This window comes from Panthera leo, chromosome D3 (assembly GCF_018350215.1).
Source record: "Panthera leo isolate Ple1 chromosome D3, P.leo_Ple1_pat1.1, whole genome shotgun sequence".
Taxonomy (NCBI): domain Eukaryota; kingdom Metazoa; phylum Chordata; class Mammalia; order Carnivora; family Felidae; genus Panthera; species Panthera leo.
Window position 1 is genome coordinate 16730067 of NC_056690.1, and position 24979 is coordinate 16755045.

At 43.1% G+C, this 24979-nt stretch overlaps 1 protein-coding gene across 3 annotated transcripts in view; it reads right to left on the reverse strand.

Moving 5' to 3' along the window:
* Window positions 1-4356: 4356 nt before the first annotated feature.
* Window positions 4357-24979, reverse strand: part of SPPL3 (signal peptide peptidase like 3) — a 136910-nt gene continuing 116287 nt past the window's right edge. For all 3 annotated transcript variants that reach the window (XM_042910875.1, XM_042910877.1, XM_042910876.1), the window contains exons 4-11: window positions 21986-22105; window positions 20677-20755; window positions 19644-19756; window positions 9314-9420; window positions 8890-9053; window positions 7939-8138; window positions 6845-6954; window positions 4357-6193 (exon numbers count right to left, since the gene is read on the reverse strand). In XM_042910875.1, the coding sequence (XP_042766809.1) occupies window positions 6122-6193; window positions 6845-6954; window positions 7939-8138; window positions 8890-9053; window positions 9314-9420; window positions 19644-19756; window positions 20677-20755; window positions 21986-22105 (965 nt within the window). In that variant the 3' untranslated portion in view covers window positions 4357-6121. The remainder of the gene's footprint in view (window positions 6194-6844; window positions 6955-7938; window positions 8139-8889; window positions 9054-9313; window positions 9421-19643; window positions 19757-20676; window positions 20756-21985; window positions 22106-24979) is intronic.

Below are 24979 nucleotides of genomic sequence, written 5' to 3' on the forward strand. Positions count from 1 at the left end.
GGGCTCAAAGTCAGGAATGTGAGATCATGACCTGAGCCAAGGTTGGACACTCAACCGACTGAGCTACCCAGGTGCCCCTTTAAATAAGGCATTGTTATCCCCAAGGTTCAGAGGGGCTTTGTCACCAACCCCAGGCCACATGTGGCTATGTGAGGCTAACTGCTGCTGATGCCTTACCACACAGAATGTCATGGGAGCCACTCTCCTGCCTCTCACTATTGCCCTCACCTTGGTATTTAAAGCCTCGGGGAATGTATGTTTCTATCTTTAAGACATCCCAGTTCTTTATCTTCAGCTGCTCTACTGGCTAAACCAGAACTCTTCTCCTTTATCTTTCCTTTCTCTCAGTTCCGGCAAATAGCTGTTCAGGTCAAAAGCTGAGGGGTCTCCTTCCGGTCCCCATCCTCTCCATCCAGTATGGCAGAGGGTTCTTCCCAACTCTTAGTCCCAGCCACCTTGCACCGGGACGGCACAGCAGGGGACCTGCTGGCAGAACAGCTCCGTGAAGACCACGGTGAAGGCCAGACCGGATGGCAGCAGGGGGACACATTAGGTGACATCCAGTGGCACAGGCCCTGATTGCACCTGTGGCTGTTGAAAGGGCCAGGGCAGTGGAGAATGGGGGAGGGTGTCTCTCCATTCCCCGAGCTTCTGGGTAGGGCTGGGGCTCATGGCCCGAGCTGCCAACTGTCTCCACCGCTGTCATCCATACAGTACTTTGTCATCTTGGAGGCCAGTGGTGCTCCTTCCTGTACTAGCAGGTCCTTAACCTCTCTCTTGAAATTAGCCGTCTACCCTCCCCAGGAAGCCTGCGTAAGTGGGCACAGCAGCCCAGGATGTGCTACTGCATACCCACCAACTGAAGTATGAGGAAATCCACTGTCTCTAGGGGAAAAGGTTCAACTACAAAGGCCGTAAGTTAGGTACACGTGCTACCTGCATCTCAAAGTCCAGGTGAGCTGTGTGAACGGTCTCATTAGCAGGTGGATAGGCAGAGGCACCTGGGCGGCTCAGCTGGCTAAGCGCCCAACTTCGGCTCAGGGCATGATCTCGCGGTTCGTGAGTTCGAGCCCCGTATCGGGCTCTGTGCTGACAGCTCGGAGCCCGGAGCCTGCTTCAGTTTCTGTGTCTCCTCTCTCTGCCCCTGCCCTGCTCGCACTCTCTCAAAAAGTGAATAAACGTTAAAATATTTTAAAAGAAGGCGGATAGGTAACTTGCTTGGAGCCAGTCTGTTCGGCAAGGCAGAGGAACTGGCACTCAGAACCCAGAGGCTGGGATGCTGGCATGTGGCCACCCTGCTGCCCTCTCTCCATCTCTTTGTTCTCTGGACACCCCTTCCTTTCTTTCATTCCTCACGAGGCAAAAGCCCACCGGTTGGCATACTTCCCGACTCCCAGTCTCAAGCCTTGTTTCCTCTCCCTAACTTGGTTCCCGTTCCTCAGTCTTGTGGATCTAGTGAGGATCCCAGGACTCAGTGGGGGCTGGAGCAAGCTCACGGACTCCTCTATTTCAGGACCACTGTTCACCTGCGAACCAGCGGAAAGTTACACAGTTCTACTTAACAGGGGATAGACTTCTTGGAACTTAAACAACTGACTATGCAGCATCCAAATGAGAGGAGCCATAAGCCTGAGTCCACCACATGAATTTTTAATAATTCAAGTATCCAAGAGCTCTATAGCACACCAAAGTGCTCACCACTAGAAAGCACTGCAGAAAGCTAGAATTGCCACAAACGAACTGCTGGCTGTTGGTAGTGAGACTTCCAAACAATGCTTCAGAGACAGAATGTGCTCGGTGCTTCCTTTGGCTGTCATTTATACATTTAGTCAGGAACATGGCTTCTTCTGCACCATGGTTATAACTCTGCTTTCAACTTTGTTAGCTGGGCGCATCCAGTCCCGTAAACAAGCATCCCCAACTATGTCTTTGCTATTTATGGGAAAGCCCAGAGTCCTGGACTGAAAGCTCTAGAATGTACTTGTCAAAGGTGAAATAAAACGGAGCCGGGAGGCCATTAAGGAGGTGGGCCTCAGGCACATCCTCACCAGGTGGGGACGTGAACTGGGCTAAACTGCAGATACTCCCAAGGACTCTGCTGGGACCTGCAACTTGCTACAGTGACAAGCTTTTGCCTTCCAGGGGACAGCCTTAACAACCCATTATGTTCTGCCAAGATTAGTTGTCTGCCGCCAACACCAATGAGAACTCTTCGTAGACAATATCTATTCACTCAAAAAAATCCTCTGGTTTTTGCCCCCTAGTGGGACACTACTTGGGATGCTACCCAAATCGGTGTACCCCGAATTGCAATTCCTTGATCCCAAATAAACACCTCTGCTTATTACTGCCTCCTGACAATTTTAGGTTGATGCACTCTGAAACTCAGCGCTGTGCTGCTGGGTAACCTCATGTGCGGGGACAACGTTCCATGGTTAAGCAGCCCCTGCAGCAGACCACTAAAGTAGGGCATCGGCTGTTGGGTTTTGTTCCCCGGTATCAGCCAGTGCCTGATACGGCTTAAGTTGAAACATGACTAAATTACCACCTATGGATGGGAAAGGGTTTGAGTTCCAAAGGAAAGGCCAAGGAGGAAACCGATTACATGGCCGAAAAGGAGGAGTGGACAAAGTACTGTTCTGGGAGAGGCTCCATTCACATGAGAAGTTAGACTCCGAACCTGCAGAAGTGAAGAGTTCATTCAGTCTTGGAAACAGGGAGCAGTCTGTAAATTGCACCAGAATAGAAATAACTCCTGGGTAAAAAAGGTCTTACCTGGCTTATCCCTCCCGGAAGAGAGAAGAGCCCGGGTTCTGTGGCCACATCTGCACGACTTCATACAGACTCCATGGCAAGGCTGACACCTGCGTTAAGAGCCACTGTTCTTGAAGTGATTTCACGGCTGGAAACTGCCAAGGTGACGTGACGGAGCGAAGGGAGGAGGCCGTGCAGGCCAGCGTGTGCTGGAACACCAGAAGTAGGATGCGTTGCTTTCCTTCGGAGCCTGTGTGGCCTGGCCTGCCTTGCTTCCAGGGAAAAGAACCGCAGTCGAGATTCCTGAGGAGTGCGCTTCATGTATATACAAAACGATTACATTCCGAGGCTCTGACGTAAATGTTGGCCTTCACCAAACACAAATGTCTACATACAACACTGGATCTGGTTAGCGGTAACGTGAGAGCTGCTCTGCAGACACGGCAGAATCTATTTTTAACACTTTGTTGACAAAACAGAACTCCCTTCGCTCCAGCCTCACAGAGAACTAGCCTTTTTTCTTGTAGGTAACATAACTTACCTGTTTAACCAAGGCCTGTGCTGGCATGCTACAAAGGCACCCCCCCAAGGCCCCCAGTGCCGATTTGCACCATCCCCACACAAGGCGCCGTGTAGTTGTCTTATTCAGAAAAACAGAAGCTGTAATAACAGTGATGGAACATACAAGACTTTGGGTAAACTTTGCTGTCTTGTCTTCATTAGCTCAAATTAGAAGACAGTTACTATGAGAGTTTCAAAGTGCAGTCTCTCTGGAGGTGGAAGAACCTCAGACCCAGACCAGAGGAAGAAAGGGGGACTGTGCTAGAACTTTGTCAACATGCCTTGCCTAATGCAAACAAGACTTCTTAGAAAAACACCAGAAATCAGAGCATCTGAGAAAACAGAAAAAATAAGAGGAAGACAGAAGTCTGTATGAGGCAGGGGAGGGGAGAAGATTGTAAGGAGAAACTGAAATAATGTGCTATAACTGTAGCTGCTCCCTGCCCCCCAAGAGTCCTGTTATTTCCAGAACCAGGGGAAATTCTAATGTGTCTTTTGTGGTTGATTTAAAACAAAGGGAATATTTGCGGTTCCTGTGCCAAAGTTTTAAGGGCTTTGAGGACTAGCAGCTGGAATCCAAATTACTTTCAGGAGACCCGTGTGGGTACTTTTCCCCCTAAACCTGCACAGGAGCAAGGATGACAAAAAATTATATTGTCCGGATTTTAGGTTTTTCATGAAAAGATAGTTAAATAAAGATAATCACTGCCAGGATACTACCTCTAACCATTACAAGCACTTAGTCACTTTGGAAGAGTTCCCCCACCCCCTGCCTTGTTTAATTAGCATCCTCGAGGGCTGAGGAAGGATACAGCTGATGAGCAGCGAGCACATGAGTGTACCTTTGGTATTCACCAAATCCAGAGGCTGTTATGAGTCTGTGGGCAACGGAAGCTTCAATTCTTTGACATCTCTAGGACTGAACCAGAGCCACGGGTGACCTTGTCTGGAGACAGGGTCTTCCCATCAGTCTTCTGGAACAGGCACAGCAGGTAGGAGGTGACGGGAGCTCTGTGTGGTACCAACAACCAAAAGTGAAGATGAGGTGACAAAGGCTAGAAAGGAGTCATTTATTAAAAAAACAAAAACAAAAACAACAGAACACAAAAAACAAAACAGCCCTCAGCAGGATTTGAAGACACAACAGAAGAACGCACCATCCTGATCGCTTCCCGCCCTCACGCCCTGCGACGCGCACGGCCTACGAGCTCTGTCCATCGTGGCTTCTGGCAACGGGAAGCCCAGCACACCAGTTCATCACACAGGTTGAGGCAGAGGCACGTCACCTGCCAAAGGGAGAAATCAGGACACGTGGGCCCTTCTCCGACCTCTGCTGTCAGGTAGCCAGGATTCTCTCTGCCTGTACAGTGGGCAATTTCTTACCGGGCTGGGGCTGCTGAGACAAAGGCGAGCTGACACGATCACACTTAAATTACTACCAGAATGCCAGCTCTCCAGCAAAGACCACAGCACACGGTCAGATTCTAAGGGGACAGAGCAGCTCGCTCCTTCCACAACTCCTAGAACGTAGGGCCCAGCTCAGCGGGGCATTTGACATTTGTCCCCAACACCCAGTTGTCACCACAGGTAAACCAAGACCATAATCACAACAGCAAGGACAGGATCGTGTTGCTTTTTTCCTTTTTTTTTCTTAAAGGAGTGAGGGCATGGAAAATACAGCACACCAATGAAACAAAATGCCAAAAAAAAAAAAAAATACAAAAAAAAATAGAAAATAGAAAAATGTATTTACAAGTAGTACATTACTATGATCAGAAAGCACAAAGACACCTGCTGCTATATTACATGCATTGGTTCAAGAAGAAACTACTAAAAACCCTGCAAGGGAGAAGCCTGTAAAAACAAACAAAAAAAGGGCCAAAAAGTTTTAACTTTTCATCCCTAATTTGCTACACTGATCAAAACCAAATGAGAGCCCCCTAAAGTCCATGAGTATATCAGTACAAATACTATACTGGTTTTTAACTGCACGTTCAGTTGTGGAGGGAAAGACAGCAGCTTATCCATATACAAGAAAGCCAGAGTAAACTGCTCTACATGCTAAAAATTACAGCAAGTCCCTGTCTGCTACACAGCATGATCTTAGCAGGTTTTAATTTTTGTTTATTCATATATACCTATGTGCGTGTGTGTGTATGTATAAAAACCGTGCCCTCGTTCACTGCCAACACAACATCTGGGTGGACATGAACTCATTACAACAAATTCTTATGTTTATGTTGTAAGAAGTCACTCAATGTCTGTGGATTTAATAAGTCACTTCACACCACAGAAAATATTTAATAAATCCAAAAAAAGGAAAGAATAGAACGACAGAAGAGCTTCTGTCTCAGTTCTCTGAAACTGAGTCCCCCATAGGAAACTGGTCCCAAAGTTCTTGAGGGTTCACTGAAGAAACTTCGGTTTGCTAATATTTTTCATCCTTTTAGTGTTCAAAAGGTACAGAACGACTCCTTGCCGTTGTCAGTTTTCAACAGTCACATCTCCATCCCCCACGGGTAACAGTCTGGTGCAGATTCATAAAAACGGGGGAGGAAGGAGCGCTGGGGAGGGCCTGTCACTTCAGGAGGGGCTCCGCCTCTACAACGGCAGGAAGAGAAAGAACCAAGCAGGGCTCCAGCACCTCGCTCCTGCAAACAAGCTCCCTGCAAACGCAAAATCCAGTCACACGTCAGTTCCTTAAACAGGTACATCTCTGAGTACCAGGCCAGCGCTAAGAGGAAACAAAACCACGCGTTGACAGAAAAGGACTAAGATGGCCATTCTGGTCACTCTCTGGGATCCATCATACTTCCAGGAATCGGGAGCTGCTGGACTTGGAGTGGAATGGCTCAGACCACATCCGCCGAAGGTCACCCTGGGAAAGAAGGAACTTTACTAAGTTACAGGTTTAAACGTGAGCCACACACATCTACAAGTCCTTTTTGAGCTCAGACCACACTGCTTCTGCAGAGAATCAAAGAACATTTCAATTTCATGCACTGAAAGATAACCACCATTCTTTGAAGAACTCACTAGAAGAGCTCTTAGGCCCCTTACGCCAAGAAGGGTGTAAGTTCTCTCATTTCTCAGTGAGATGCTAAAGGCGAGTTAGTTTGCCTCTCTGCCTCCTCCTCTGTAAAATGGGGATAATGCAAATATTGTAAGGTAATGCTCCAAGTCTAGCTGTAATCATACATTTCTTATTTCCAAACTTTAAGGCAGAGTACTAAAAAAGCTGTTAAGTGACAATAGGGCGCTGCTTTTAAGGGAAACAGGAAGTCTCTGCAGCTGAGCTCTAGGGATTTCAGTTAGTCCATCCATGACCAGGTGGTGTGAGTAGTCTAACTCACTAGCATTTTCTGCCAGTGGCTGCAATAGTCTGGAAGAGGTTGCTAATACCAGGTTAGCAAAAACCCATCAACCCACTGTCAAGACCAAGAGCTCTGGGGCTTAAGGAGAACCACCTCTGGCAAGGAGAATATATGCCAAGTTATTGCTTTCACAGGTTTTTAACTGCTTCTCTCACCTTTAAATAGGCCATCGTGAGGAGTGGCAATAAGGTAAATGGCACCAAATAGAGAAGGGCAGGCTGGGCTGCTCGGTGAATGCGAGATGCCACAGTAGCGGTGAGCAGACCTATAAGGAGAGAAAAACACTCGTGAATAATGCCAAGGGGCCAGCCCCGAGAGAAAAGAACCTGTAATATGGCTGCTGCTTGCCAGGGTCTTCAGACTGGACAGCTCTACCGTGACACATTCTGTCCAATAGGTAGGGTATGAAATGCCCAGCCCTAGCAGTTAAAGAAGCGTGGAACACTACAGCTTTAAAAATGCTAGCATTGCAAGGACGCGTGAGTGGCTCAAGCCCCTTTCTGTGCTCAGGTTCCTGGTTCAAGCCCTCACTTCCGCACTGAGCGTGCCTGGTCTTCCTCAGTCTTGTGAGGTATGTGATGCCAGACTCGGAGGCAAAAGACCTGGGTCCAAGTTCCAACTCTGCTACTTACAAAAGCTGTGTAACCCTGGCTACGGCACTTCACCTCTCTGAGCCTCAGCCTCCTCTACTGTTCAGTGGGGCTAACACCACTTGCCATGCCTGTCTCTGAGTTTTTGTACTGAAATGAACCACTATGCTGTAGCCATTGTAGGTGCAGACAGGTTACCGCTATTCCTAGCCCAATCACACAGGTCTCTTACTGTTGGTCCGTAAGTGAGCTGCCTAGAGAAATACTAGCCTAGTGAGAGTCTGAGATTAGAGGTGATAAACATATTAGAACAAATGAAGGGAAATACCTGTTTAAAAAAATGGGAAATTAAGCAAGACATGGATTAACTTCAAGCTGAAGATTTAATTAGGCACACAGACTGATCCATGATCACTGTGTGGTAGAACTGACCATACTCTTCTTCCAATGTTCTTCAGAGATTACTGCTGGATCGGGCTGACCAGTAAGGACAGCACCTGTCATCTCACAGGCCACTGTTACTTGTCCTTCGTGGTTGTCTGTAGTAGCAACCACAGTTACTGCACTCCTTCCATCCAGCGTCTACAGCTAGAAGACCTGATTTAACTCCACGGGTTGGAGGACAGTTAGTGGATCACGTGCCTCTCCCACTGTCTTACCTACAAAGTATCCAATGAGGGTGCAGTGAAAGTAGGAGACCTTCTGCATGCGTCCAGAGATATTGGCGGGTCCAGAGGCACCGCAGGAGTCACCGTTGGCTTGTTTTTTGTAGTTGTCGTAACGAAGGACAAAGCACAACAGGAGTCCAGGCATCACGATGTCCCCAATGCCCAACATAGAGAAGTGACTGCCGGTGGAGCTGGAATGCAGTGGCACAGGTCAGGGATGCCACCCTCAACAATCCCATTTCTCCTCCTGTGCAGAGTCATTTGTCAGCTTTTTTTAAGAAGTTGGACTTACCTGAATGGGAGGCAATCTCTAGCGGTGGGACAGCACTAGTTTGTAAGAGTTTAGAGATTACAAGCCAGAAGAGTACTGACGATGAATGTCTTTAACCAGGCTCCCTCACTGCTTTAAGAGAGCACCTCTAAAGTGACTGCTAAAGTCGTCTGTTTAAGTACTGTCTCCTCTAGAAATGTCAAGCAATTCAGTATTTGTCACACATTCACTGCTGTGACTTCAAACAAGCACCTGACTACTACCAGACACGGATATTAAAGCAGCACAATTTTTTCCAAGATTATATTACCAGCCACTGCATAATTTTGGCATTAGGACATATTTTTACAAACATCTTAGAAGAAAAAAGGATCCAGATTCTCCTGTGAATTCCCTCCAGCCAACTCCAAAATATGGTAACAGTAGTAACATATGGTTATTTGAGAATGTTAATCAATAATAAAAAGTAGCACCTGTATCATTTAGTTACAAATCTTTGCAAGTCAAATCAATATTCTCTTTCTCATTTGTATAATGGACAGATGACTCACAACCCTTTTCCAGTCTAGGATAAGAATGCTGATGACAAAGACCAATCAAGGAGCACAGAGGCACAGGGAGAAGACAGTGTATTAACCATCACAAGATGAGGCCCAACATGCTAGTCCTACCTGGGAAAGACCAGTTTTCCAGGCAGAGACAGGCGAGGAACATCACGCCCAACATTGGGCCCCAGGTGGAGCTTCCGGGATAGAACGTCAAGGGGATTGTCAGCCGGTTGTGTGGCCACCTTCACCATGACATTGCTATTGAAGATGTAGGCGGAGAAAAACACCTGCCGAATGGAGAGACGTCTTCAACAGAGGGAGCTAGAAGCAACCTGATCTCAGCATCAGCCCTCCTCGTTCTTAAGAGCAAAGTCTCAGAATACTACATCATCAAGCTTTTTTGACTGCATGTTTTGGAGGTGAAAGAAAATCTTTGCTCCCAGGGCAGAGAACTTTGCCTGCCTGCTCTCCCCCCACCCCAAGAGACACACACGTACTCCAATTAAACACAAAAGAGAGCAGTGGCTTCAGGGAAACAGACACTTACCCAAAAGACATCATAGATTAGAAGCCCTGAGAGAAGCAGGCAGGAGACCTTGAGGCTGGGCAGGCGGACAAAGGCGATCATGGCGACACAGAGACCCATGGCCAGGGCTGGGGAGGAGGCCACAGACACTGGTCAGTGTGGAGTAGACTCATCCTCTTTCCACAAGCTATTCTGCTTATAAACCTAACAGTCTCTAAGTCCCCTCAAAAGTCAAGCAGCCCAGTTTAAGCTCCAAGACATTTACACCCTACTTGTGCAAAGTGCCCACTTTAGCCCATTCTGACGGGCTGGTTTTCGGGGACATCCCTTTTCTCATGCTCTTGGATAGTGCTCAACTGTGTAAGACCCAGGAGATTGTTTTGAATAATAAAGCTCTGGGGTACCTGGATGGTTCAGTCAGTCAAGCTTCTAATTCTTTTTTTTTTTTTTTAATTTTTTTAAATGTTTACTTATTTTTGAGAGAGGGAGAGACAGAGCATGAGCAGGGGAGGGGCAGAGAGAAAGGGAGACACAGATCTGAAGCAGGCTCCAGGCTCTGAGCTGTCAGCACAGAGCCCGACGCGGGGCTCGAACTCACGAACTGTGAGATCATGACCTGGGCCAAAGTCGGTAGCCCAACCGACTAAGCCACCCAGGCACCCCGAGTGTCCAACTCTTAATTTCAGCTCAGGTCATGAGCCAAGGGTTGTAGGATATTGCCCCGTGTCGATCTCAGTGCTGAGCATGGAGCCTGCTTAAGATTCCCTCCCTCTGCCACTCACCCATGTGCATGTGCTCTCTTAAAAAAATTTTTTTTTTGAATGATAAAGCTCTAAGCCAGGCCTGGTTTAGGACTTCTTAGCTCTGTTTCCTGTCTCCCCCACCCCTGAGGATACTTCCTCCTTGCTCCTGACTTTAGCATCTGCCCACACCCAAGATTAAGCCCCCTTTTATTTACTCAGCAATTCATTCTTCTATCCTGGCCTTTTTCTCTTGTACCTCTCAAAATCTGACATATGCCGTATGTGTGCGTGTGTGTATGTATGTATACATACATACGTGCACACATATATACATACATACATGTGTATGTATATAATTTTTTTTTTCATTCTCTCTCAACTAAAATGTCAGGTCCTTGAGGGCATGGTTCCCTGCTGTACCACGGGACTCTAGAATAGGTCTGGCAGATGAATGGTCTCTCCCTGTCTTCAGCTCTCCTCCTCCATTCTTCTCAAACACAGGTCTGATTAGGTCCCGTAGCTGCTTACACAATTCCAGTGGATCCTCACGGTAGTGGGAGGATAGTGGGATGAGAGTCCGACAACGCGGCCAGGCACTGACAGGGAAGCACAGGAGGGTGCTTGCTCTCCACTGTGCGGCCCCCCCGCCCTCAGTGTGCACCGATCACACCTCTCAACACCACTGTGTTCCTTCCTGTTCTCCACAGAAGGCCCTGTCTCAAGCTCCTTTACCTAGAAAATCTATCCTCATTCTTTTAGTTAAAAAAAAATTTTTTCTTTAACATTTTATTATTGAGAGACAGAGCATGAGCCGGGGAGGGGCAGAAAGAGGAGACACAGAATCTCAAACAGGCTCCAGGCTTCAAGCTGTCAGCACAGAGCCCGACGCGGGGCTCAAACTCATGAACTATGAAATCGTGACCTGGGGCGAAGTCAGTCGCCCAACCGACTAAGCCACCCAGGTGCCCCTATCCTCATTCTTAGGTCAGAAAACTCTCTTTCAGGGAGTCTTTCCTGATCTATCAGATTAAGTAGGGTTTTATTTTTTTCTTTTTGACACCACAGAACTCTGAAATCTCTCTCAACTTGCTCACCCATTCTGTAACAGTGTGATTATTTATATACAAGCAAATTTATTCCTTAAATTTGGTACTCCTGGTTGACCAAAACCATGGCTTGTTCTTTCTGTAAAGCCCCAGCACTTACCAGAGTAGATGTTCAATAAATATTTCCAGAATGAATGAAAAATTATGTTCCATCTACTTTAAAATTACTCCAAGGAAAGTTAGAAAAGTGAGGCCAGATTACAGATGTGTATCATTTTAATAGAATTGGTGGTAAACTGTCAGGACATGTAGCTAAGTGGGCAAATACAGCAGTTTGGCAGACCCTGGACATGTCAACTCAACTCATGTTTGGGGAGTTCCTACCATGGGAATGGTGTTGCACAAACAAAAGAGGAGAAAGACCATTCCTAACCCTGGAAGACAGTGCTAACACTGGGAAAAAGAATAAACTATCTTTATTCTTCCTCTGTCATACTGTTATCAAGCACTCGGTGATCTCCACGCTGTGTACTGCAGTATGCATTTTGGAGAGATGTGGTCGAACATAATTTCTGATTTTACGATAATCTAGGATGTGCTTGTTTTACTAGGGTCTCCTTTATTTTTTTATAAATTTCTAAGAACAGAACCAAGGCCCACGATATAATCAACCCATATGCATTTTTTTTAAACAGAGTTTCCCATTATAATGATCTCCAGAAACAAATAGTTGGCTGTGCTGTGAGTCGATAAACAGGGCACTGGCAGGGATAAGCTCAGCTGGCCTGAGGAACAACAGTGGTCAGCAGAGGGTGGGAAGCCCCTGGGGCAGAGGAAGGGGTGAGGGCAGTAGGGTAGCAAGCGATCTGTTCAGGAACGTACAAGTGCAAACGTGGGGTGCAAAGTGCACCAAGGGAACAAAGGAAGAGATGAAAGCCTAATGGACAGACCAGGGACAAGTGTGTGGCAGTAAAGGTCAGAGGGCTGACTGATGATAACCAAAGGGGCAGGTTCCCAAGGTTAAATGTATATGCCTCTGTGACACATGCAGGTGACTGGTCCGTTCCAGAATTTTTCAATTTACCATACAGTCCCTTAACCCTAAACTGGGAGAAGCCTTTACAGGCCACAGGGTCTAAGCATCCACTCATTGCTTTGTCACTCCTCTTATGCTGATCCTACCCCACCTGAGTCACAACCAAACATGGACAAGACAGAACTGCTCAGGGACATTGTCATTCTATCTCTAATCTTCCATACAAGAAACTCTAGATTCGTTTTCAATTTATCAGTGTTTCATCACGTGCACTCCATCCACGGCCATTCTGTGTACCACCCTTTGTTGTTACAGCACACCTCGGTCACACTTTCCTAGTTTGATGTGCGTCCTTCTTCACTTTCTGTCCTTCCCACTTACTCTTCACTGCCACTGTAAACAATTCACTTTGCATCATTTCCTGCCTTACAGTCATTAGGCTCCCTACTCTGATGGATCAAGTCTAATTATAAGTCCCACAGCATTGGGCACAACTCACGGGATGGCGTGTCCCCAGAGTCTGTCTTCCTTTGTTCCTATTCCTCTCCAGTTAAGCTGAGCAATACCCTCTTCCCAGTCATGGCAACCAAGCGTCGCCAGCTGTGCTGTGAGTTCCACATTTGAAGCAGAATGCATCCCTTCTGACTGTTTCAGATAACGAGTATCACTCCTACCCCCAAAAGAACACTGCCACAATCTGTCACATCACAGGAACATGCCCTCAAGTATTCTAGTTTGCCTCTCTTTTTCTCCATTCTTTCATTCAAGTAACTCTTCATAATCTTACCTCCTCCTTAGCACTTTTCCAAGCCAAAATTAAGAGAAGTGATAACTTTCCCTCATTCCATGCTGCTTGAGAGACTCAAGACTCTCCCAAATGGCTTTACCAACAATCTTCACTTTGGGTTAATTTACATTTAAAATTAACCAAAAACGTTAAGAGTAGTAAATTATTAATCTTAGCCACTTGTCTAGAATTACTTTCAACTTAGTATCGATATAATCTCTGTGTCGCTTTATCTTCCACAACCAGTAGGGTCAGGGACAAAGACAATGACACCAAACCAAGCCAAAACGTTCTTGAAAAGCAACATGCAACCTGTAAATTCTTAAGCAGTGCTCAGTTCTAAGATAAAGCATCTGTAAATAGCTAAGCCCTATGTGGACTAAGTACCAGCGTCTAGCATTTTAAAACAAGAAAACAAATCAATTGCTAGATTTTTGGCACTGAACATTTTCTAATCACAGATTAGTACCAAGTGTATTAGATGAGGGGGCTGAACTAGACATCTGTTCAAGACTCTTCTAGTCCCTGAGCTGGTCAGTGGATCCACACTGTGAACCTGGTTTAACGATCCCTGAACAGTAAATGTGTGTGCACAAGATTCATCAGCTTTTAGCTAATGCAGGACACCACCTATTGGTCAAATTCTCTCAAGATTTCCCAAATTTAAAAGGTTAATTTGCCAGATGAAACTGAAAGTAGATAAAACTCTAGATTTAGTTCAAGAACACACTGAAACGTCTTCTTACTATTAATGCTTCTTAGTATATAAAAGCCTGAAAACACACTTCATGCCAGGGCACCTGGGTGGCTCAGTCGGTTGAGCGTCTGACTTCGGCTCAGGTCATGATCTCACGGTTCATGGGTTCAAACCCCGCATCGGGCTCTGTGCTGACAGCTCAGAGCCTGGAGCCTGTTTCAGATTCTGTGTCTCCTTCTCTCTTTGCCCCTCCCCCAGCTCACACTCTTGTCTCTTTCTCTCTCAAAAATAAACATTAAAAAAATTTTTTTTAAAAACCATACTTCATGCCTTGCCCTAAAACAACCACATTTATAATTGTCTTCACTTTAAATTAACTTCAAAGAACAGGCTTTAATTGAGAAACATTCATTCAAAAAAATTCTACTACCAAATTATCACTGCCTACAAGATGATTTCTGATTGTGCAGAGAAGTCTGTAAAGATAATTTCCATGTCAGAGAAGAACCTATTTCAAAACATTAAAGACCATGGCTAGAAAGCTACATTTTCTGTAACAGCAGAAAACAAACATCAAACACTAGAATCTGAGAAACAGTAATTGTAAGAAAAGCTCAGGGGCGCCTGCGTGGCTAAGTCGGTTGAGCATCCAACTCTTGGTTTCGGTTCAGGTCGTGATCTCACGGTTCGTGGGTTCGAGCCCCGTGGGCTTGGGATTCTCTCTCTCTCCCAGTCTCTCTGCCCTCACTCGCAGGGGTGAGCACGCGCGCCCTCTCTCTCTCTCTCTCTCTCTCTCAAAAATATATAAACTGGGGGCGCCTGGGTGGCTCAGTTGGTTAGGCGGTTGATTCTTGATTTTGGCTCAGGTCATGATTTCATGGTTGGTGAGTTTTTTGTCCCTGTGTCAGGCTCTGCTATCAGTGCGGAGCCCACTTCATATCCTGTTTCTCTCTCTCTCTCTCTGCCCCACCCCCGCTCTCTAAAAAATAAATATTAAAAACTATCATCAAAATAAATTTTAAAAAAGCTCAAAAGTTCTTTTTTTGGGGGTGGGGAAAACTCTACTCTTGGTCACGGGAAGTTCAACCAGTGCAAACTGGCAGGGAAAAGAGACTCCTGGATAAATATATATTGGGGAATATCAATAATGACAAAAGGTGATGGAAACGTCTACATGTTAGGGTTGATTAGGGTTTGGGGAACCTCACTGGACACTCAGAATTTTAGCTGTCAGGTGAATTTCATGATGGAAATGTATTTCTGATGGTGGTCACTGGGAAAATAAAGTTGCCTCTTATGGGCAGCTTTCTATCGGCCCCACAGTCTAGAGGAAATGTTGCAGTGAAACGTACTTTGCAGCTATCTTACAGACAACTGCTTACCCCATTCTGCTGTCAGCGAGTCTAGTAAGCCTGGCCCTGGCCCCTGCCCCTGCCTGTAAAGGTACGATGAAGAAAATTCTGCTGACTTGTTCTCAAGTCTGTGTTTCAGATGGCTGTGTAAATCAGTGTATCTTGAAAAGAATGTCACCTTCTATCATGCCAACTTTTTCTTTTTTAGTGACATACTACTAGAAAATAGGTATTTTTCTGTTCTATGCAATGCCTGGGAAGAGTAGACGAGAGTATAAAGAACATTGCTTGCTGTTTTGAGAGGTATCCCTTTTTGGGTCAGCAGCTTGGTAAATTTAAAACCCTCAGCAAAACCTATAAATAGTATCATGTGTGTCTGGACACACGAATAAAGGGCTCCACGAAAGCAGAGTCACCAAAAGTTAGTGGGATTACAGAGAACCTCAGACCACAGAGGGGGCTGACAGACTTCAGGTAATTTTTTTTAATGTTTATTTTTGAGAGAGAGAGAGAGAGAGAGAACGAGCGTAAACAGGGGAGGGGCAGACAGAGAGGGAGACACAGAATCTGAAGCAGGCTCCAGGCTCTGTCAGCACAGAGCCCGACGTGGGGATCGAACCCATGGATTGGACCATGAGATCATGACCTGCTGAGATCATGACCTGCTGAAGTCTGACGCTTAACCGAATGAGTCACCCAGGTGCCCCAAGACTTCAAGGTAATTTCCATACCATTTGTCATCAGAAGGACTTTGGGTTTGCCAGTGTTGAGATGAATCGATGTGGTGATGATTCAGGTGATGACTGCCCTATATTACTCTAGTCAAAGCAGTGGCATCTGAAGCTTTTATCATCTCATTTCACATAATATTTGTACGGGGAGAATCATCATGCTTGCAGTATTCTTATGGATTGGTGTTTACAGAAGTGGACTCTTTCATTTAAGGACATTAGCATAAAACAGTTTCTCTTCAGAATATATAGCTAAAAGTCATTTTATATGGACTGAAATAATCTGGTTTAGGTATTAACCAGCTAACGAGCATTTCTAAATAGTTTTTGTTCAAAAGTAGTAGAGGAGAAATGTCTGTGCTGCCTGCTTTCTCATCAGGAAGCACTGATTTAGGTGAGACTGAAGGATATAATCATAAAAGCAGCTATGAGATTGATGTGGACTAATACTATCTCTACTCCCGTCATTATCATGATTAAGACTCCCTAATTTTCTGTAACAGATTTAAAAAGAGATTAGGCTCTTTGAAAGTCTTTCAAAATCACCTACATGCTTTTCAGGTTAACAAGTCATTCTTCTGCAGAAATCAAGACTTAATCTCAGGAAAAGTCAAACACACACACTTGCTACTTCGTCAACTCTTAATACCTAGTATATAAAAATAGGCATTTACTCTTCTACAATAAGCCGGGCAAGCAATTTATGTGATTTCAGATCTAACTTCTTTTTCTGAACTTATTCTTTATCAACCTCCACAAGCACTGAAGTATCAAACACCAATCCACAAGAATACTGCAAGCACTGATACTAGATTTGGGAAATTTAATAGTTCTGGTAACTACTTAAAAATCCTAAACACTGGGGCGCCTGGGTGGCTCAGTCGGCTAAGCGTCCAACTCTTGATTTTGGCTCAGATCATGATCTCACGGTCGGTCCTGAGATAGAACACACACATGGAACCTGTTTAAGATTCTCCCTCTCCTTCTCTCTCAAAAACAAACAAACAAACAAACAAACAAACAACCTAAACACTGCACTTCAGGATGCTTATATACGTTCCAAAGCAAATGATCACAGAAATGTTTTTTTATAAGGCAATTTAAGATGCTAAAATAAGAGACCAAACCGGTCAGAAATCAGCAAATATGAATTATCACATGGTCAGGCAGATTTTGACACTGTTTTCCATTCTGACTCATTAAAGGCCTCTAAATAAATCTAAGGGGTAATGTGGTCTGCAACCTCATGGAACTTTTTTTTAAAGTTCATTTATTTATTTTCAGAGAGAGAGCATGTGCAAGCAGGAGTGGGGGCAGGAGGGGGAGAGGGGAGTCAGTTTCAAGCAGGCTCTGCACTGTGAGCGCAGAGCCAGATGCAGGGCTCGTTCCACAAACCATGAGATCATGACCTGAGCTGAAATCAAGAGTCAGGTGCTTAACCAACTGAGCCATCCAGGTGCTCCAGGAACTACTTTTGAGTCTCAAGAGCTTGGTATATGGTAGGCACTCAATAAAAGTGATGAACAACAACTATGACAACAATTATATACAAACAAATTATGTATTTATAAAGTTATACATATTTTATATAATATTTCAGTATTAAATATTTTCTGAATATGTGTAACATTTGAAGATGAACGAACAGTAATACTGATAGTTTTTATTTAGAGGTAATTCAGTGAATTTTAACACAGGCGTAGACTTATATAGCCACACCACCCTCAGTGTGTAGAATACTTGTATCACCCCAATAAAATCCTTGAGCTATAGTCACACCCTCTCCCCCACACAACCACTTGTCTGTTCTCCATCACCATAATTTTGTCTTATTGTTTTTAAAAATATTTTTTGCTGAAGAAGTATACTGGATATCTGTATGATTTACAATTTAAAAAGCGCTTTCTCTATAATCATCACCTATGATTAAAATCACATGTGCCATTTACCTATAGCTTTACAGAGCTCTCAATCCACTCTATAGCTTGTTTCCTTACAATACTCAGTTTCTTAGAGTTTTTCACTAGTTAACTTGGCACACATAAATTTCAAATTCTTGAACTAGTACAAGACAAAAAAAAAAATACCCTTGAAACAAAAGAGTAAGATTTTAGTTTTCCTCAAGGTTTAAAATTTCCTCCTTATCAAGATTATATTACTGATTCTGGATCACACGTGCACACAAAGTTTAAAATCCTTTTTGTCAAGTTCTATCTGATTTGACCATGAGCAGAATATTGCGATACAAGTGTGAGCTACTCCTGAACTTGAGGCGTGGACCGTGAGCATCACTCTCGCTGGCTCTGTGCTGAGGCAACACTGAATGACAGTTCCACAGTTAAGCCATCCTCAGAGCTGCAGGGACCAGTGCCTTAGTGGAGAGGAGCCTCTCAGACCTGGCAGATGCTTCCAAAGAGCTCTGTTTCCAAGGTCTTGATTAGCCTTGTAGTTGCTTGGAATGGATAATGGGAGTAAGTGCAATCCATACCCATAATCTCTGATTTTTAAATTCCTCCTTTAAAAATTCTTTAGATAGTACTACAAACAGTATAAAATCATCTTTTGTATTTTAACTTCCTTCCCTTTTGAAACACCAGAGGAAAGGAGAACGTGAACAGACTTTGTGGGGCAGAGCAATGGTTAAAGTTTCTTGAGATCAGGAAAATGAACTGTGAGAACAGGAGTCAGGACTGAATGAGCAAGGAGATGGAGGTGCTTACATGGTCTTCAAGAAAAATGAAAAACGTCTTAGGGGAGAGAAAAGAGTAAGGGGGGATTTTTGGAAATGTCCTTCCAAGATATTTTGAGAAGTATCAAGTATACACAGGAGTTCTGTGATTGGGTAAGTGACTTCTCTGAACTTTGTTTCCTTGTCTGTAAAATCGGAACAATAACAGTACCTACTTCAAAGACTTTCCAGGATTAAATGAGATAATCCACACAAACACCCAGGAAAGCACCCAATGCATAAGAAGCACTCAATAAATGTTAGCTGAATAATACTGCCATTATTATTTCATCATTATCATCACCAATGAAGGGAAATCCTCATATGCTATGGACAGGAGTATAAACTGCCACAGCCTTTCTGAAAGGCAGTATAATAACAGTTAAAAAAAAACTTTTTACTACAAAAACCCTTTAATCTAGGAATTTAATATCTAGGAACTCATCCATTGGAAAATAATCTTATGAAGTAACCTGACATGTGTACCGTGAGGTGGAACAAGAGTGTTTACCTCAGGATTATTTATAAGAGAAGATTAAAATCAATCTAAGGGCCCAGCAATAAACGACATACGATGGAATACTCTGGAATTATTAAAAAGGATAGGATACATCTTTATGTAATGATATAGACATGTATTTGTATCATTACATAAAAGAGTCTATTGTATATAATACATATATAGCATATATTCCACATATGTATTTTATATTACAGTATTCCATTTATGTAAGAAAATATATAGTCTATAGACAAAAAATTACATATGAATGTTCATACTAGTATTACTCATAATAGCTAAAAAAGTGGAAACTGATGAATAGATAAATAAAATTGGCATATCTATACAACTGAACAGTGTTTGGCCATAAAAAGAAATGAAATACTGATTCAGGTTACAACATGAATAAGAACCTTGGAAACATCATGCTAAGTGAAAGAAGGCAGACACATAAGTCATATAATGTTACGATTTTACTCTCTGAATATACTAAAAGCCACTTCCAAGTAGGTAAAAATGTGGACTACACCTCAAAAAGCTGTATTATTAAAAATATCTTGAGAATGTGGGTAAAAATAATAACTGAACAATATGTAACACCACCACCTTTGGACACCTAATACTCATGGCAATCAGAGGAAATATTACTAAAACACAAAAAGCAGAGGAAGGGAGGACAAATTTAACTATAAACTGTATTAACACTTCAACTTGTCACATGTTACTCACCATCCATGAGAAGCCAATGGCCAGTGAGAACCCAGATAAGGACGAGCATGACAGACAGAGAGAATGACAGTAATTCAGCAGCAGTAAAACGCCCACAGCAACCAAAGGAAATCCTGGAAAACACATGATATTTATTGGACTAACAGCTGATACATTATATTCAATAATCAAACTCTCCCTTGGTTCTTCACGATCAGAGTTCATCACAGCCAGATTAGAATAGCAGGCAATACCTAGACTCCCAGAAATTGAAAACACCCAAACCTCTTTGGAGTAGGCCACAGGAAATGCAAAGGCATTAATGATCCTTCTGCAGCCCTCTGATATTGTAGTTTTTATCCCGAATTATCAACATGGGTGTTTACAATTTAAAGTGACAATACCAATCTTAGGAGAATGAAGTACACTATAGGGTAATTCTGTTTTTATGAGGAAAGCAAAATGAAGAAGGTCAATAGTTCAATCCACTGGGTGATGATGAATGCATATTTATAAAATGGTAACAACTCTATCTGGTTATCACGAATTCCTGGGAAAATCAGCTGCTCCTAGTGACTGGTTTCCTTACGTTCATATGGGATCTCTATTAACACAGCACTTGGTGTCCATGAAGCAATGGCTTTAGGAGTTGAGGTGTGAAAGGTGTGCACACTGGGTTTAAACCCAAGTGGTTAGTATATATTCTTGGTCACCAAAGACAAAAGGCAAAGAATGTCTGAGTTGATCACATCCCATTAACTCACTAGTCAAGAGACAAAAGCATTGCTTCAAAATGAAACTGCTCATCTTTCAATAATCTAAGCAGGAAGCATGTTTCAACGACTCCGACTTCCGAAGATTTGTGTATATTTCCTCTCCTATGAAAAGGTGCAAAAGGAAGTACTACCTTCCAGTCTTAAAGATCAAACGTCTCCCTTCCCAGTCTTCTAGCATTTGTGTGCTCTGGTCCATACCAGAAATTTAGACTCCTAACAATGTTATCAAGTGTGACATAAAAACATTTAAAATTCAGAGAAAAATCCCAAGTCCTTACTTGTTCTGAGGTGAACAGGGTCTTGTTAAATACTGGCACATCGGGAGAAGGAGGAAAGCAAAAGCTATTGTGGCAAGAACTAGAGAAAGAAAATATATGGTTAAGTTTTGTTTATTTTCAACACCTATAAGAAAAATGGCAGGACTTATGGAAACACTGACCAGAATACTCTTCTCAATAAGTAGATACAATTAATTAACTACAGAAGAAAAATATCTTCCTTTAGCACTGTACAAATAAAGTCTTGAAAAACAAAAAGTACCTGATTTGAAGGAATGGGAAGCATAGACAGGTTTTCTCATTCTTTTCTATCTTAACACAGAAAGATAAACAGCGAGCCAGGGGATGATCTAACATGTCTGGCATTTTGTTGATGTTCTATACATTTCCATCATCTCTTGACTTGAAAACTGATCAGAGGGTTGACAGTCAAATTACTCTGATTAGTTACCAATGCGTCTGTCTACAGAAACATTGGTGGGGGTTGCCAATGACCGCTTTGCCACACTGGGCCTTCTGGACACTTTGACTCCAGACAAGGAGTCAAAGTGGTCATGTTCTGGTGTCATAAAGCTCATAAGTTTTCAAACCCCTGGCCTTTTGTTCAGACTGTGCTGACAGTCCTGAACTGATGATACGGGTATCCAATGGTTCAAGGAGAAGATGGGGAAGAAAAGCCAGACTTATGGAAGAAAACTTGCATGGAAGGTTGTATAGGTCTTAAGTTTTGAATGATGATTAAAAAGAAATACACAGAAGATTCTGGGTTCGAGTCTCAGTGGAACCCTGGTTCCAGGAAACTTACCTTGGTTTCCTTTCAAAAGAAAAAAAAGACGTGAGAGGTGCCTGGGTGGCTCAGTTGGTTAAATGTCCAACTTGGCTCAGGTCATGATCTCACAATTCTTGAGTTCGAGCCATGTGTTGGGCTCTGTGCTGACAGCTCAGAGCCTGGAGCCTGTTTCGGGTTCTGTGTCTCCCCCTCTCTTTGCCCCTCCCCACTTGCACTCTGCCTCTTTCTCAAAAATAAATAAAAAAAAAAAGAAGTGAAAAAATTTCCTTTTAGGTTAATGTTTAAGAATAGAGAAACATGGGACACCCAGGTGGCTCAGCTGATTAAGCATATGACTCTTGATTTCAGCTCAGGTCATGATCTCACGGTTTGTGAGATTGAGCCCCAAGTTGTTGGGCTCTGCACTGATACGGTAGAAAACCTGCTTGGGATTCTCCTCTCCCTCTCTCTCACTGGTGTGTGCATGCTCTCTCTCTCAAAAATAAATAAACTTAAAAAAGAACAGAGAAATTTATTTACCTGCTGTACATATTGTAAAAACTACTTGAACTGAGTCAAAGAAGAAGAACATTACTAGGAGAGAGACAGATGCTCCAATTGGAAGGAATAGGGCCTGGGTAGAGTCAATAGTTTGGATACCTGAAAGAGAATAAGGGACATATTAATGACTTATATGATAAGTACTGTGCCCATGTACTCCAGAGACATTAACCCATTAAAATGCAGACAGTCTATGGAGCACCAGGGTGGCTCAGTCGGTTAAGCTTCTGACTCTTGATTTCACCTCAGGTCATGATCTCACACTTGGTGAGATTGAGCCCAAGTGGGGCTCTGTGCTGACAGTGCCGAGTCTGCTTGGGATTCTCCCTCTTTCAAAATAAATAAATAAACTAAAAAAAAAAAGTACAGACAGTTCTAGGAGTTAGTATATAAGATACAGATTATCTAGGACCTCTGATTCTTTCCTTCCCACTGAAATTATGAGGTCCTTGCTCTCCTCATGGTGCATTCGTTATAGCAGGTACTCAAATACTTGTTGAACTGAACTACTACCGCCTGGTGCTAACAATCTGGTTGACAGGCTGAAGGAAGGAAGAAATAGGAAGAAGAGGGAGAGGGAGATGGGGGGTGGGTAGAAAGACGAAAGGAGGGAAAACAAAAACTAAGAACATCAACAGGTAGTAAAAAGATTAGTCAATCTGAGTATATCTGTAATCTCATGTACAGGTTTGGTAAAAGGTAGTTTAAAGCCACTGACTAAAATCCTTTCCATTATCTACAGATTTACTCATGTTCACTCTTCCCCACTGTTGCTGAGAACTGACTCTCAGTGGAGCAAAGGAGTGGAGGGAACAAGACATCTGAAAATCAAAAATCAGAAAGATTATTCTGTGGGAACATCGTAAGGACCAAACAGGAGATAAATGGGGGAAAACAATTACTTGGGATATGGTAGGATTCTTGGTTAATCATTAGAATCATCTGGAGAGCTTTAAAAATTACATGCCCAGGCACAACCCCAGAACAATTAAACTGAAATTTCTGGGTGTTATTAGGCCCAGCTGAAAACTCTCCACAAAATTTTATTTTGCATATAGAGTTGAGGAACACTAAGTATTTGGTAGAGAAGAGAAACACGGCACAATCTGGTAACTACTGAATGAAAAGAAAAAAAAATTACTAATCTTGTGTGCTACTTCCAAATTAACACTGCTGAGATATAAAGTTCTTGAGTGGAGTAAAAAAAAAAATGTTCATATGAGCTATTATAAAGAAATACTAGGGACGCCTAGGTGGCTCAGTTGGTTAAGTGTCCGACTTCTGCTCAGGTCATGATCTCATGGTTCATGAGTCTGAGCCCCACGTCAGGCTCTGTGCTGACAGCTCAGTGCCCAGAGTCTGTTTCAGATTCTGTGTGTCCCTCCCCCCACTTCTCTCTGCCCCTTCCCAGATTGCGCGTCTGTCTCTCTCAAGAATAAACATTAAAAAAAAAAAAAAAAAGTATTATAAGTAAACATCTCTCTCCATTAAATTAAGGCAATGAATAAAATATAATGTGACCAGGATGAACATAACTAGGCACAAAGGGTTGTAATTATCAACCAATATTTAAAAATGGCTCTTTGATATTTGAATTTACCTGTCCCAAGAAAGCTATTTAGGGATTTTAGTTAAATAAACTATTAAATATTTCTACAAAACACAATTGCTTCCTACTGGCTAGATACATGAGTCAAATAATTCACTTAGGAATAGGGCATTTCAATTTAGGAGGAGTGGCTATGTGTCAAGACAAATAGAGATGCTCTTCAGAAGACAGCTGGCCAGAAGTGCAGTCAAACTTGTCTTCCTGGCCCCTTGATCGTGTGTGTGTCGGGGGGGGGGGGGGGGGGGGGGGGGGGGGGGGGGGGGGGGGGGGGGCGGGGGGTATCTTACTTAAAGTGTCTTATGGACATTTACAAAGTAAAACTCTATGAAATCTCTAACTGAATTTCACCTAGTTTTTTATCTGAGTGCTCTACACTAGTTCAAAGAACTACTAGAGGAAACTACAGATTTCAGGTGCCTTTCACAACAGAAAATAATGGTTTCTCAATGGCTCTGCACTGACAGCATGCAGAAAAATTAAATAGCTGGCGAAAACAAAAACTGTTTAGTAAGTCAGCTATATGAGAAGTATGTGTTTATAATAAATCTAAATTTTATCAGTTTAGTCTGCAATTAAAATGCAAAGCTGAATACAAAGAGCCTTTCTAGAATATTAGATAAGAATGCATAGATTTTTGTTTTTTGAAAGCACAGATTTTAAAGCAAGAGGTATTAAGACACTGCTTCCATTAGTTCTATAGAAGAATGCCTAAGGGAGTTTACCAAACAGCAATGTCACAGGTAAAGTGAAGTTCCTTTAGTTGCTGACAATATGCTTCCTAAAAAAATACAAAATTTCAATATTGTACTTCCTAAAGGTCTGGAGATAATGGTCCTGAGGGAGATGGAGCTAATTAACTAGAAATTTCAGTGACTTCAAAACAAAACAAAACAAAATTCTCCGTCAGTATTCTAGATCCTTGGTATTTCCTCCCTCTTAGGTGGTGACTTTAATCTGTCCTGTCAGTCACTCCTCATAATTAGGAGGAGTTACTCAAATGCAGTGGGCATTACCTTTAAAGCCAAAATTATCATAAGAAATAGGCATGGTTTTCTCTTCAAGGCGGGCCCTAGAGATGAGACGCTTTAGGACAAAGGCAAGAAACTGCTGGAGCACAAAGAGATAGAGGGCAGTCTCAAAACAAAAGAAATAGGCATGGTGACAGAAAAAAATATGTACAGAGAAATTATTTTTAGCATTCAGTGAACAAGGCTACAGGCCAAATACATGGTCATGAAATAGATACTGAACAATACACCAATCAATGTATTATTGACAATCATTAAGAAAGTTAATGATTTAGCACCTCCATGAGAGAAGCATGTTTTGGCTATTTACTGTATTACACAGTAGGTAACACGAGG